Here is a 15,207-nt window from a genome sequence, read left to right on the forward strand (position 1 = left end):
TCGCTTTGACATAAGTAAATGACAGGTATACTTCTACCACCGCCGGAAATCGTGTCTTATAGTTTAAGTAATTTAGTATTTAGGGAGCAGCTCCGAAATTCACTCCTTAATCCTCATAGTGATCCATGCATGAAAAGTGACTTCTGGGACCCGGTGTGTGGTGAAAGATATGCTTTCCGGGTCAGAGCAGATAATACATGGGGGCCAAACAAAAAGCCAGTCTGGTGTAGGCTCCCAAAATGATTCTTTCTAATCCAAATTTAGCTTCATTTTTTTTTTTTTTTTTCAAATTTGGGTTTCTGGTTATGGCTGATTCAGCGGGATCCCATTTTACAGTCACGGGCTTTCATTTTGAGCTGCAGGTTTAATTAACAGTCTATCATGACAGAGGTGTAAACAACGGGTCCATCACAGGCATTTAACAGTGGATGTAATAAAGGGAACTGATCGTGTGCGTAAAACCCAGCTTTAGGGCCATTTATAAAGCGACAGCAACATCCTCCGCACTGTGGCTCCACGAAACCCACCAGCACAGTTTTACCCGTGTTATCGGATGGGGGGGGGGCATAAGCAGTCCCCCGATGGTTTCGTATTGACGTGTCTTTGATACCCTGGTGAGCGCCGGCGCCAGCTACCCCAGAGCCAGCATTTGGCACAGGCGCTTCAAACATTACAGATCAAAGGTATTACAGTAGCAACACAATTACAGCCGATTGTCGGCCCCTTCAAATGTAAATATGCCAAAACAAGCTGCAAGGAAGCTGGGAAAAGCCCGGGGGCGCAAACGGGCCCGTGGAAAAGACCCAGGTAATCCTTGCATTCACGGCTTCACACACCAAAGGCTACAAATATTAGACATCACCTTTATAATATTTCATGTTTGGAAATATTATAAGATCGCTCTCAAGTCACTAGGATCATCCGGAGCCACATTCCCCAGACTTTTCATCAGGATGAATGCTCAGTCTTCTCCAGCATCTGTAAACAGTTAACGTGATGACTGACGGTTTTCTCATCATGTCTGTTACGGTGCCCAGTAAACCGGGACAACTTTCCAACTGGGTCAGACCTGTGGGATTTGCGCGCCCCCCCCCCACATGAGAACTCTCTGCACTCCGCAGCGCAGGGACAATGCCCATAAACTGATCGTTTAGTTATATGACAATGCAGATAAGAGGCTGGGCCCAGTCGTCTCCTTTATCGGCGACCTGTCGCTAAGGAGGCAGCAGTCCCTTTAGCCTTTCGGGGCTTTTTTATCTCGCGGGCTTTGAAGATGCGCCCTGATCCCGTCAGATAACAATAAAAAGCGCCCGGGACGTCGCCCTCACACTGCGCCGATTTCCTCAGCTCAGCCCGCATGGGCTCCGTGTGTCCCGGACGAAGGGCTGCACTCTTTGTATTGTAATTTTCCCGCGGCACACTGGCCCGGATAAAGCAAGTCGTCCACCAGGTAATATTACTGTGCCTGCCTGGAGGTGCCACAAGCCAAACAGTAAATAAATACACTCGACCTTGGAATTCCACGGTGCTCTGAGTGGAGCCCTTTTCAGGTCATTCATGAGAATATCTACGGTCCTGGAGGTCCACTGGTGCAAGAACTATTCAGATCCTTCACCCTAGTGAAAGTAGCAGTATCCCAATAGATAACACTCCATTACAAGTATAATTCCTGCATTCAAATTCTTTTCTAAGTAGAATTATAGAAGTATTATTAGCATAATGTGCTGGAAGTAAGTACTCATTAGGCATCACAATAGCCCCTGTCACTGTTACATGATATATTACAGTCTGTTACTGGGTTATTGTACTGATGCACAAACGTGTAAACGTGTAGTTTTAATGTTGCAGTGGAAAACGTGCAGTGCAATGCATCTGTTTTAAAATGATTACATTTTGTAACATAAACTCCTGATCGGCAAAGTGCCTAGGAACTGCAGCTGTTAGACAGATGTAGTGGAGTGGAAGTACAAAGTATGAAATGGAAATGCTCAGGTAAAGTACAAGTACCTCAAAATTATAGGCTACTTTAGTACAGTTCTTGAGTAAATGTACTTAGTTACATTCCGCCTCTGCCCCAGCCCCTTTTTAACAGCTAACAAAACGTATTTAACATTGTTTTATCACATTGATACCTCACGACTTTTGAACTGATGTCATGTTTCAGAGGGCTGCTATAGGAAAAGGCACATTATTTCTGGCTGGAGTCTCAGAGACCCCGGCTGTAAAACAAGGTTAAATAGAATGGGTTTTCATATGCTCTATATCTGGATTTGACAGTACTTTTTACGCAACGCTACCCCTCCCAAATCCCCAGGAGTCCATCTGGATTTATTTTACTGGAGTTTGTTATAGTCGTGATGTCTAACAGGCCGTAACTGACCCCAAACATAAGTCATATCATCATGCATAATGAGTTTTTTAATAGTGAAAAAAAGTTCACTATGATGTTGCTACCACACACTGTAAAGCCCCGTAGGAGGAGAGAAACCCACGCTTCAGCTCTCCCACCTCGTCCCACATTCCTTGACAGATGTAGCAGGGCTGTAACCTGCCGTGCAGCCATTCTATCAAGGATACTGTCTGACAATAATATGCTTTGGCAAGAGAGAGCTTATGAAATCTCATTTATTTGGCTAAATTAAGCAAATCTTCATAGCATGTCACATTCCATCTCCACGGTGTGTTTCAGGGCAGAAGAAAACCATGGAAGAAAGAGGGCGGGCACGAAAATAGAAAAATAGACACAGTCTGAACATCCTTCCTCAAATAACATTCTGCACACTGACATCTCATTATGTTCTATCATTTTCTCTGTAATGGTAAGGTATTGTCATGACAGTAAGCTTGTCTGGCTTTTACCATTCAAGACACACTATTAATAATAAATGCAATTATTTCACATTGTGCTGTTTAAATGGAATTCATATTAGATATTAATTCAGCAATCTAGTCATATAAATCTCATCTGGTAATCTCGTAATTGGTAAACAAACAGATCTACTTGTCGTAGGTTACGCAGAATATAAGATCAGTAAACTGTTCAGTAAATGAAAACATTCTGCATCATTTTGTGTTGTTTCCTACAAGTCACACACAATTCAGCAACATGATTTAGATTGTATTTGAATGTCTGACAAGGCTGGATTAACCTGCCAGGGGAGTTTGGGCAAAAGTGGCTGGGCCCCTATTTACCCCCCATTGAGTCCTCTTTCTGTGAATTGTGCACAGTATTCCTCTGCTGGAAAGACAAGTTTCCTAGTTTGCTGTGTGCTGAGTTAATTTAATTTAATCTAATTTAGGAATATGGACCTTGTACGTACAATATCAGATGAAATGATGAAGGTCTTAAAGTCATATCTTGACATAAGAACATTCTAAGACACGGCCTCCAGATAAGGTTACAAGGCGCCAGTACATTCCATCAGAACTGGCTGACAGATGGGTGAACAGCTTGGGAAACTGCCTCCCTCCACACCTTTCCAACGTCAGAATTGAGGGGGCTGTGCCTGACAATTTCTATAACTTTGCAAAACGGACAATCCAACATCCATGCCCACTTCTCACAGTTATTGGCCAGGCGTGTGGCGGTGAGAAAGGAACCAGGGTTTGAACTGAACCCCTTTTTTTCATTTGTTGCAGAACTACTTATGTCACTTGTATGTACAACAGAGTGCAACATTATGAATGTTGCACTCTGTTGTACCCCCCCCCCCCATTTTGAGGACTGTGTCTCGGCCCCTCTCTAAGCCTTATTTCCACTGCAGGAGCTTTTTTTTTTTTTCAACCCACAACTGCAAACGCACTGTTCGTGCTGGTAGTTCACTGAGCTGTGACCAACAGTTATGATACTGTAATGGAGCTGCAGAGGAGATTTCACAAACAATGACCCATGACAAAGTCAAGGCTTTGTTGAGCATTTTTGGTGAGGACACCGTCCAGAGGGAATTTGAGATGGCTACCGGCAATGACAAAGTTTGCCTGAAAATTTTGTCTCGGTTGAGCGAGCTAAACATTCATCACAATCCGACACAGTGCCGGGAGAAGCTGAAAAAAAAAAAAAATAGGACTGCAAAAAAAATACAGGACCACAACAGCAGACATGGCCGGCTTTCCGATCGCCTTCAGCGTTTCATGGAAATCCATTCAGTAGTTGTTAAGATATTTCGGTCTGGACCATTGTGGGGAACTGACTGACCAACAAACTGACAATGCCATTCTGCCTTAAGACCCTCATCATGTCAACTGATGCGCTTTAGTGGCGCAAATTCCCAAAACAAAGTTACAACTTATCATATTAGCACATTGCTACTCAGTGAACTTGTGGCTTTTGGGGGCTCCTGGGGTTGGAGACCATAACAGCTAAGTTACAGGGTCAGTTAACAAATAATGATAAGAAATGTCACTGTATCAGCTGAGGAAGAAATATTAAAAATTACTAACACCAGCCATTACTTTTGTGCCTTTGTGGAAGAAAAACTAATAACAAAATCAAAAAGATGTGTGACCAACAGCAGAACCTGTGCAATCTAAAAGGTGCTAGTTATAAATAAAGTTTGCCTTGGAGTCTAAGCTGATATTACTGACTGAAGTTAAGGGGCGTTTGACAAATATTCGTACGAAAGCAGAAAAGGTTTTCCAGTCTACAAGGTTCTGCTGACAGGATGACAGACGCATCTGAGGGTCGTGCCTGGGCCATGGAGCCTCAATCCGACTTGGACATGGGATGTTGACCTGTTGGTGGCGACTCACTCAGGGCTATGAGATTTGACTGGGCCAGGACTCACTGGAAGTTGGCCTTCACCCTCCTCAGCGTGTCCTGGATTCTCCGTGCTTGTCGCTCGCTGGACTGCTGGAAGTTGGCATCGCTGTTGCTGGCCAAGAGGTGGATGTCAGAGGTGGCGAGCCGGGCGATGCGGCGCCGAAGGTAGGCCTGCAGCTCCCGGTCCGGGCTGTAGGAGTAAACTGCCTCCTGGAAGGCGTGGACCTGACTCACAACCTTTGCTATGCTCCTAGAACCAAATACGAATGAATGGACGAGAGGATAAAGCAACATGTAATAAGGAAATAGAACAAAAGTTAAAGTGAAAACATTTAAAGAATATAAATCTAGGTGCACATTCAACCTGTTCTTTCCTCGTAGCATCGTCTTTAGCTTCGTCTGTGACCTGATTTGGAGAGAGCGGGGATGACCCAGGGTCCACACTCAACAGCTGTGTCTCTCCCTTTCCCACCTAGATCTCCTGACCCCAGCATCTGGCTACACCCAGTCTCCTCTCAGCATCTGGCCCAGAACCTCTTTTCCAATCAAACCCCATCCAATGGGCGCCATCTGGTGCAACACTGGCACCCTTACCATCAACCCAAATTCAGCAGCTGTGCCATTACCATCCAACCGCCACTTGCTGTGACCCCAGCATCTGGTCAGCCATATTGGACTGAAGGAGAAGGACACAGGAAAATGCGTCCTCGCAGCAAGTTGGCCGACTTTGTCATAGATAGATACTCCATATGTGGGGGGGACAGATAATTTTCAGTTAATGACACTGACTGTTCATATTTTGTGTCATTACAAGGATAGGTATCAGGCTAATTTCACTGCCTGTATGCATCTTTCACAAACACCCCACCTCTAACATAATCAGTGCAAATTCCAGCACGCAGTAAAATCATGGTTGTAATGATAGAGGAAGGGGGGACTTGGCACTTGGCTGCATGGATGTTTTGTTGAAACAGGGCTTCCATTCACTCTACGTTACTCACCAACCAGCAAGCACTCCGCTGACATATTTTGTCCTTTAACTTCCTGTCTGCACCATAAAGAGGAGTGTTTCGCATTGTGTAGGGGGACATCTGGTGCTTGTGAGATTGGATGTGGCCAGTTTTACAATGTAACGTACAGCATTAAGGACTGCCACATCAGGAAGAAACTGAGACTCTCTTTTCTGGCAGTTTTCTAAACATAAGTTGCTATTAAAAGATGTAACAGCACTAATTAGACCATTTCACCTGCACAGACCCCAGATCAACTAGACAAGTTGCACTATATTATTTATCTAGATAAGCTCTACTGAAAAACCACCGAACTCTCACATCTAAATCCAAATCCAAATCAAATCATAATGTCATGTCACAGGATTCTTTTTACTTTGTCTATAACACATGTTCAAACAGAACTTGGAGCAGAACGTTTTTGTGATCCAACCAAACCTTTTCCACACTTGTTTGAGGGAAGACTCATTTTCATGTGTCTGTACGAGGTTCAATGAATTGGATATAAACAAGCTTTCCATGACTTGGACTTATAATTATGTTCTGAGCTGATTATTCCAGCTTTTATCATTAATCGTTCCCCTCCACTCAAAAATGTGTTCTGCTTATTTTGACTTCATTTAAATGTTTGAGCGTCACTGTGGAGAATCATGTGTGCCTAGAATTTGACACTAGAAGGCTGGAAAGTTTCTCTGTGCCCAACTTACATCTCAGTTTAAGACGTGGACATAGGAGCGGGATTTTGTGATATCACAACTAGTTTGGAAGCCAATCACGCTGTGATGTGGAAATGAGAAACTTTCAGGACACACACACTGAAACTTTGCTTTGTGGTGAAATACAGACATCTTGTATCTAGTAACCTTTGTACTGAAAAATATTTGCACGTTCATAAACTGTAGGTTTTTCAGTGAGGGAGAAGAAGTTTATGTGCTTTTAAGAATTTGTAAGTAGTTTACTGAAGTAGTTAGTTGAAAAACCAAATCAGACAAATTTTTATTCACAGCAAAGCAGTTTTGTATGTCTTACAACATGTCTGCAGTGGATCGTTCATAAATTAATATCAATTAATAAATCTTTAAAATTAGTCTATTAATAATTATTATATTATCAATAATATAATTTGGAATTATCAGACCAACTAAGCAAAATGCATCTAGTATAGTGATACTTTGTGAGAACGGCTAATTCGGAATTCATGAATTTGATGTGTAAATTAAACAGTGAGCTGTCGGCATGCAAAGATGACTCATTTTTATTCGCTTAAAAAGTGTATGACCACTTGTCTTCTTACAGCCAGATCAGAGAGACTACAGTGAGAATACAAGTGCTTTTAACTGAGGACTGTTATCGTGCTGCTGCTTTTTTTCATGATAGACACATTGAAATGTTGCTACAAGACAATGTAAAGCAACTGAATCCTTGATAACTGCATCAAAGACTGTCTTTTTAATCTACTGTAGATGTGGTGGTGTCAGGTCTTCTGAACACATAAATGTGTTTCCAACTTTGTGGAATTTATTTAGCCTGCGTGAAACAATCAGGACCGAAACTTTTCAAAAGGATCCCTCTGCAGCTTGCAATACTCAGTGTTACGCCCACTTTGAGTGACCTCACGCCGTTGCTTTCTACGCATCGAATCAAACGGAGCCAGTTGAGGTGGTTAAGACGTCTGTGTAAGATGCCTCCCAGACGCGTCCTACGGGAGGTGTTTTGGGCATGTCCAACCAGGGGGAGACCTCAGAATCTTCCGAGCTGGAGGAGTTGGCCGGGGAGACGGTCACCTGGGCAGCCCTGCTTAGACCGCTGCCCCCGCGACCCGCACCCAATGGCAAATGGCAGTTGATCATATTAAATGGATGGATCTTATAATATTTTATGTGGAGTGGTGGAAATTATTCATCAAATCATTACTTTTATAATACTGTTCGCTATTTATTTGCAGTGGTGGCAAATATTAATGAAATCATTGAGAAACAGTGATTTTTGGCTTCTCGTTTTTGTCAGCTCACCAGATGCTTAAAGACATATGATGAGTGCGTATTGATTGATGTAAATCTAGCCGGGCTTTTTTTTTTTTTTTAAATCAAAATGTTAATTAATGTCATGTCACCAAATAGAGTAAGCTAGTGGTGACCTGAGGAGTCTGCACAACTGAAGTTCTTCTCAGCAGGTGCAAAACTGTGCAGAGCGCCGCCAACATCTGGTTGTGACATCTCGTGTAGTTCTGTGTGATTTGGACCACTTAAGAGTACGCCCCCCACTCGCAGTCTGCAGGCAGACCCCTCTCAAACTTTTGGCTTCTGTTTAGGAGCCAAATAACAGCAACCAGAGGTTAAGAGACAAAGGCGGCAATTGAACAGACAAAAAAAATGGCCGGCCACATCAGGTCAATAGCAGCTAATTACAGAGCGAAAAATGATGTGGATTTTCCCTCACCTGAGCTTGGTCCACTTGTAGGCTCCGGTGGTGAGCGTCAAGGCGCCAATCTCCAGCTGCTGGATGTGCATGGCCAGGATGCGCGCTGACGGCAGGGTGGGCCTCCTCCTCGAGTGTTCTGCCCCCATCAGACACAGGTCGTCACTCTTCAGAAACACCTGAGGAGAGAGAAGTTTATCTGCAGAGTAAATAAATTAGTTCTTACTGGAACAGAAAATGTAGAAAATTACCAATTAAGCCAAAGGTGCTTGATGCGGTAATAAGCCCGTCCAATGCGGCGGTGTAATATGAATGAAAGACTCTGTGATGATTTTCAACAAATTTAACCTCTTTACATCTCAGAACCAAGAGAGCACACAATTTGTTTTTATTACAGCTAAATAGGAAAGCTGCACAGCGAGTGATGTGTGTTGTTTGATGCATCAGGTTCTTTTGAGGATCACTTTCAGAAGCAGAGCCAGCTGTTAGCTCTCATCAGACAGGTGAGTTGCTTGAAGCTGTTTTTCTATTGATTTGTTTGCCCTGCAGCCCAGTTTCACAATATGTGACCAGCCTAGCCTTCAGTTACAAACACCGTAAGTGTGTGCTTTCTCAAACACACCCACGCACACACACCTGCACAGCTCGTAGCTCCTCCAGGATCTCAAACACTTTGGAAGACAGATGTTTCCAAGCCTGTTGGCAAGAGACGAGGAAGTTTTATTTAGTAGCTTCAAAATGAAGATGAATTATACCGTGGCTTCAATGCAACGCCAGAGTCAATGTATATAACCTGCCTTTAGATTAAAATAGGAAATTTCTTGCATTGTCTCAACACCGATGTCTTTTAATTTTTGAATTACTCTTTTTTGTGGACCACATTCCTCCTCACTTTCTACATCCTATTTGAATGCATTAATGCTAATTTCTCATTTGTGAAACTAATTAAACACCAACCAAGTTCTATCACCGCTGAAGAAAACATTTAGCTCGAGGGCATTTGACTCATTACACAAACTCAGAGTCTGTCTGAGGAGGATTTTATGAGATTCAGCCTTACTGGTAATTGCCTGACAATCACGTTCTCCAGACCTCCGAGGACCTGCATGGCTGTGGCAAAGTTCCTCGATTCATAGCAGTGTTTTCCTATCCACAGATACTTGGTCAGCAAGGCAACTTGTGTCTGCAAAAGAGCAGAGTTTGTGATTAAAAAAAAAAAACGGAGGAAAATGCTAAACAAGGCAAAATGCAAAAACCTAGGAGCTCTTTACACTGGTATGCTTTTCTTGGGACCACAGCAGACTGCATAATAAAGCAAATACACTGGAAAAATACTGTATATAGTCAATAGCCCATTTTATACAGCTGGTTCAAGGTGGGAACGTTGCCTCTTTATTCCGTCTCGCCATTCTGTGTAAAAGGTACAAACACGGAATGGGGGGACATTGTTGTTCTGGAAAAAGCCGGCAGCGGAGGTAGTCACGGAGCAAGATCGACGTCCGTGTAAAAGAAGAGAGCCGGCATAGCGGGACAGACGCTGACACAGTTATGTTAAACGTCACCACGCTGATTCCAGAACGCCGGCATGCTTTCTAAAATCACACAATCGGGCGGCGTAAGGCCGGCTTCGTTTGGTTCAATGTAAACGTGCAAAGGTGGCGTAATGAGGGGTCTTCTTAACAGCAATATTGCGAGATCTCTGTTTGAAAGGGGCTAATGTTAATAGTGCATTGTGGGCGGTTCTAAATTTGCACTATTGCCACTGACCCCTTTATTGTAGTTCCTAACTGTTTGTAACCCATTCAGGCAATGAGACCAGAGAGGAATCAGAAAGCACATATGGGGAGGTCTGTGACTGACATGAGAATCCATGTCTGACTAAGCCAAGGCTGTGACAGTAATGGATGCCTTTTTTTTCCTCCAGCTGACCCTGTTACTTTAATGAGTTATGTCTCCTCTCACCTTGGCAGACTCACAGATGACTATTTCAGAAGAGATCCAGGTAGTGACATTGTCAGCATATGTGAGGAGCCGCTGGAGGTGGCTGTCTGATGGCGTCCCCTCACATTCAAGCACACTGCTGCCATCTGCTGGCGGGATGTGCTGGGACACATTCCTAATGGGGGGGGGACAACAGAGATGTAGGGAAATCTACACTAGAAATTAGTACAGAAACCATAAGAACTTGATTATTTAATTGGCAGAAACTTTAATTAATCAATCCATTGTTTAGTCATTTATCAAGAGAAATGCCAAACATTTGCTGGTTGCAGATGCTAAAAGATTTTTGTTTATATGGGTGTTGAATCTTTGACCACACAAAACAAGCAATTTGAACATGTCACTTTGGGCTCCGTTAAACTGTAATGGAATTTTTCACTATTAACTGATATTGCTTATATAAATACATGACAGTCGTAGTGAAAATAATCATTAGCTGCACTCCTAGAAGAAACACCATTTTTTTTCTTCATACTAAGAGAATCACACTATCAGTGGAATACAATATCGGTTAGGTTTAGCCATGGGCCAGTTTTTTACAGCATCAGCGGTTTTACAGGCACAGAGGAAACACAGGCCTATGTGTTTTCAGCGTTTATTTATTTATTTCCTTTAATTCATTTCAGAATAAAACTGCTTTATAAAACTGTTTTAAGATAGTATGTCAGAGCAGATGTCTTTTTTCCCATTAGTAAGTTCAGGCTTCTAGGTTTACAAAAGCTTATGTGCAACTTGTTTATCAAAAACGACTAATACGTAAATGCTTATTCTGTGTTGTACTATGAGACTAGAGATGCAAATGATAGATTATCCAAACCCAAAACACAGTGGCCTGCTTAATTTATGGTAGAGTGAAAGGTACTGTTGCTGTTTGATACTGAGTGGATTAACCTGGCGAAATAAAGTACACAAAAAAAACCTAAAAAGTTGCTTTAGAAAAACATGTCATGCTTACATGTCATGTCAACACGCTGTTTCTGCTTAATTTCCACCACTATAGAACTATTGTTTCTGAATCACACATATCTGTTATGGTCAGACAAGCTAGAATTATGGAATTAAAATTGTTTGAATTCAATTGCACCACTTGTTGATTATACTATTTTTAATTTATCTGGTAAAGGCATTAGACTTCATTTCACCACCAGGCGCTAAAAGCCTGGCGCAGAACAAGGCAAAGCGTAGGCCTTTCTTCATGTAGGTAAGTATTATAAGATGTTACAAAACTATATTTACTGGGATTTACATGAGCCTTGTACTTACATTGTTATCTACAGGAAATTCATGAAAAATGCTGTAAAAAGTTTGATGGAAAGTACCAAAGGGGAAACTTGATCTTTCATAAGGTGGTAAATGTTTTTTTTTTTGGATGGCCAGATTTTGCCCACAGTTCACTGTTTGCTTTCCACCAACAATCATTATACTGTCTTGTAGATGCTGCTGCACATACATAATATATGACACTAATGTTACCAGGTCAACACAATCTCACATACTGTTCAGAAGGGGAGCACAAAGATGTGATGTACTATGAGAAGTAGACTCTCTACATACAGATGTGTGGATAATTTTGAATAAAGATGAATAAATTAGTGGACAAGCTTAAAAGGGATGTTAATAGTACTTCCATACAGGTCCTGAGGGGCCATTGAATGTGTGATGATTATTTAAAGGATGAGAATCATATGCTATGGCTTTCACTGTCACCAAATCTCAACCCAGCTGAAATACTCTGGGATATTTTTGGATCGAAATGTCAGAGAGCGCTCTCTACCACAAACATCAGAACACCAAATGAGGGAAGACATTTTTTAAAATAGAGTACCAGACACTTATAATGTATGCTAAGGAGCACTGAAGCTATTCTGGGGGCATGTGGTGGCTCAACAACATACTACACTATGTTGTTTTTTTTCTTTGATTTGTCACTCATCTGTATCTACCGTGAAGTCAGTAGACACTGATTAAAGCTAGAGCATTATACTTACTTGTTTGGGATTGAGACTTTGTCCCTGACTCCTTGTACTCTAGAGTTGAGGAAATTAATTGGATGACATCCTTGGAACATTTCCTGCAATACAAAAGTTAAACCATGAGTTGATTATTCAGATCCTTACCACGCATTCATAGAGACATGTCTCCCTCTAGTGGTTTAAAGAGACAACAGCAACATCAGTGCAAGACGGTGTGCTGAATGCATAGAGGATGTGTATACCTGCTGCAGGAGGGTGAGCTGTTGGGCTACTTGCTGTGCACTGTATTCATTCTGGCTGAACGGGAGTCGCTCCTCACTGTGCAGGCAGACGTTGGAGAGGTCATCCACCAGGGAGTCGTAGCAAGGCATAGGCAAAGCTGCAGCAATGGAGAAGGCATTCTCCTTAGACATGGATGCAGAGGGCTCCACCACTCTTGAGATCCTCCACTGAAAAGTTAAGAAAGAGACTTGGAAATTTGGGGAAACATGTTCTGAATTATGCAAACATGTTGATACTATGACAATACAGACTGCTGGTAAAGTGCTAATATGTATTTCATGAAGGTACTCTTGTTCATCAGCAGTGAGAAAGAAGACTCAGTAGAATCAGTTAAGATCTAAAATATACCCCAAAACACACAGAAACTGAACTTCTCTTAATTCCCTTCGAGCTAAATCCACACCAACTTGAACTCATCAATAAGAAACCAAACAAAATGGCATAACTTGTCATTACACTGCACTCACCTTTCTGCCGAGATCCTCAGTAGATGAATGCAAGCACGCAGAGTCATCATCCTCCTCAATGCTGGTTAGGCTTTCTCTTCCTTGGCTCCAAGTTGTACTTGGAGCCAAGGAAGCGAGAAGGGCCTCCCCCCGGCTGTCTACAGGAATTACCTGTGGAAAAACCAAATAAACCAAATACTGAATATAGACAATGTGCACTTGATAAAGAGACTTGCAAACACATGTACAAAACCATTGACCGCAATCTGATTTGGTCAATCCATCACATTTAAATAGCCTAAACTACATTTTAGAGTAAAAACACAAATTTTCATGGATGTCTGTTGTTATGCTCTGTCATCTAATAAGACACTTAAGTGACTTGAGTTGAACTGCTTATGATGATTTTATGTTTGCTGTCCAAACGCATAGTGTCTGATGGTCCTTTAACCTATAAAACCTCTGACAGTTCCAACAGCAGAAACAGGAGTTTCCATTCTGATAAAGAGAAAATGAACTGGGTAGTTAGCATGATTAGCCAACAGCCAACGAGACAAATATGACATTTCAGGAACTCTAGGGTAAATATACTGTATGTCACAATCCAGCCCTACTATTATAAGTGGTATTATTATAGTTCGTAGGAGGTTATGTACCTCAGTATTAAGGAAGTTTTCTAGAGTCTCCACAAGGCTGGACTTTGGTGTGAAGTCCACCTCTTTAAAGTCTGTTACCCAGAACTGGAGCAGGTCCAAACTGCGATGGAAGATCTTTTCACTGTCTCCCGACATGTCTGGACCTTCTCTGGAATGAAAAACAAATATAATCGTCAATAAATTGGTGGACAGGGTTTCATACTGTGTGCTATAAAGCCTTTTGTTTTATAGTTTAGAGGATAGACTGGACAGGAGACTCTCATGGGTTTTTTGGCATATTGTGGACTACTGCACTGCACTAAGCTGTTTCTCTATGTAATCAGGGGCTACCAGATATACTGTACCTTGCAGCACTGATGAATTTATCGATTATGAACTGCAGTAACTGCTCAGGAGTGCAGAAGAAACGATAGGTATACAGGAACTGCTGGATGTAGCCCTCTACGGCAGCGTTTCTGTGATGAAAATTAGCATAATGACAAGGAATTACGTTCAGAAACCAACACAGTGTAATAACACTGTTCAGTGAAAAGTATTACTAAATCTACCAAAAAAAGTAAGGAATATAACAACATATAGAAACATGTGATTTCACATGACTTGACATAATTTTTTCCTTCCAGTTCCTTATCCTGGTTAACCTAATTGTTCACAGCATATTCCTTCCGCTCCTCCTCGGGGACCCTTCAAGCATTCTCAGACCAAGTGGGAGATGTATTGTAGTCCCTCCATGTGTTTTATGTCTGGCCCAGGGTCTCCTCCCACTTAGCTATACCCAGAAGATTTCATAAAAGAGTTTCCAGGGGGCATCACTACGAGGTGCCCTGAATCACTTTAAATGCCTCTTTTCAGTGCGAGGGGGCAGTGGCGCCATGCCAAACTTCTCCCAAATCAAAACACTCTTAGTGGTGGTGGGTCTCATGTGAGCTGGCAGACAAATGGGAATCCATGAATGGATGACTTTTTCAGCCCTGATTCTGCAGTCTTCCCCACAAGCTATATACAGTGCGTTCAGAAAGTATTCAGACCCCTTCACTTTTTCACCTTTTTTTATGTTGCGGCCTCTGTTGCATCTTTTTTTCTCTCATCAATCTACACTCATTAGCGCATAATGACAAAGTGAAAACAGAACTTTATAGTTTTTTGCAAATTTATCAAAAAGGAAAAACTGAAATATCACATTGACATAAGTTTTCAGACCCTTTGCTATGAAACTTGAAATTTAGCTCAGGTACTTCCCATTTCTCTTGATTATCCTTGAGATGTTTCTAAACCTTGACTTGAGTTCACATGTGGCAAATTGAAATGATTGGACATGATTTGGAAAGGCACACATCTGTCTCACAGCTGACAATGCGCATCATAGCAAGAACCAAGCCATGAGGTCAAAGGAACTGACTGCAGAGCTCAGAGACAGGATTGTTTCGAGACACAGATCTGGGGAAGGCTACAAAAGTTTATGCTGCATTGACAGCTCCCAAGAGCACGGTGGCCTCCATAATTCTTAAATGGAAGAAGTTTGGAACAACCGGGACTCTAGAGCAAACTGGGCAATCGGGGGAGGAGGGGCTTGGTAAGTGAGGTGACCCAAAACCCAATGGTTACTCATGCCCTGTTCATACCTGGTCATGATCACAAGTGGACAGCTCTAAGTTCTTCAGT

At 42.2% G+C, this 15,207-nt stretch overlaps 1 protein-coding gene across 3 annotated transcripts in view; it reads right to left on the reverse strand.

Annotated features, from left to right (window-relative positions):
- Positions 1 to 2,626: 2,626 nt before the first annotated feature.
- Positions 2,627 to 15,207, reverse strand: part of LOC120796809 (kinase non-catalytic C-lobe domain-containing protein 1) — a 43,675-nt gene continuing 31,094 nt past the window's right edge. For 2 of the 3 annotated variants that reach the window (XM_040139889.1, XM_040139887.1), the window contains exons 22-31: positions 13,890 to 14,000; positions 13,546 to 13,693; positions 12,911 to 13,060; positions 12,404 to 12,610; positions 12,177 to 12,259; positions 10,150 to 10,303; positions 9,248 to 9,370; positions 8,824 to 8,883; positions 8,209 to 8,366; positions 2,627 to 5,009 (exon numbers count right to left, since the gene is read on the reverse strand). In XM_040139889.1, coding sequence (XP_039995823.1) covers positions 4,781 to 5,009; positions 8,209 to 8,366; positions 8,824 to 8,883; positions 9,248 to 9,370; positions 10,150 to 10,303; positions 12,177 to 12,259; positions 12,404 to 12,610; positions 12,911 to 13,060; positions 13,546 to 13,693; positions 13,890 to 14,000 — 1,423 coding nt within the window. In that variant the 3' untranslated portion in view covers positions 2,627 to 4,780. The remainder of the gene's footprint in view (positions 5,010 to 8,208; positions 8,367 to 8,823; positions 8,884 to 9,247; positions 9,371 to 10,149; positions 10,304 to 12,176; positions 12,260 to 12,403; positions 12,611 to 12,910; positions 13,061 to 13,545; positions 13,694 to 13,889; positions 14,001 to 15,207) is intronic. The other variant, XM_040139888.1, reaches the window with a different exon arrangement.

The sequence above is a fragment of the Xiphias gladius genome, chromosome 11 (genome assembly GCF_016859285.1).
Source record: "Xiphias gladius isolate SHS-SW01 ecotype Sanya breed wild chromosome 11, ASM1685928v1, whole genome shotgun sequence".
NCBI lineage: Eukaryota > Metazoa > Chordata > Actinopteri > Istiophoriformes > Xiphiidae > Xiphias > Xiphias gladius.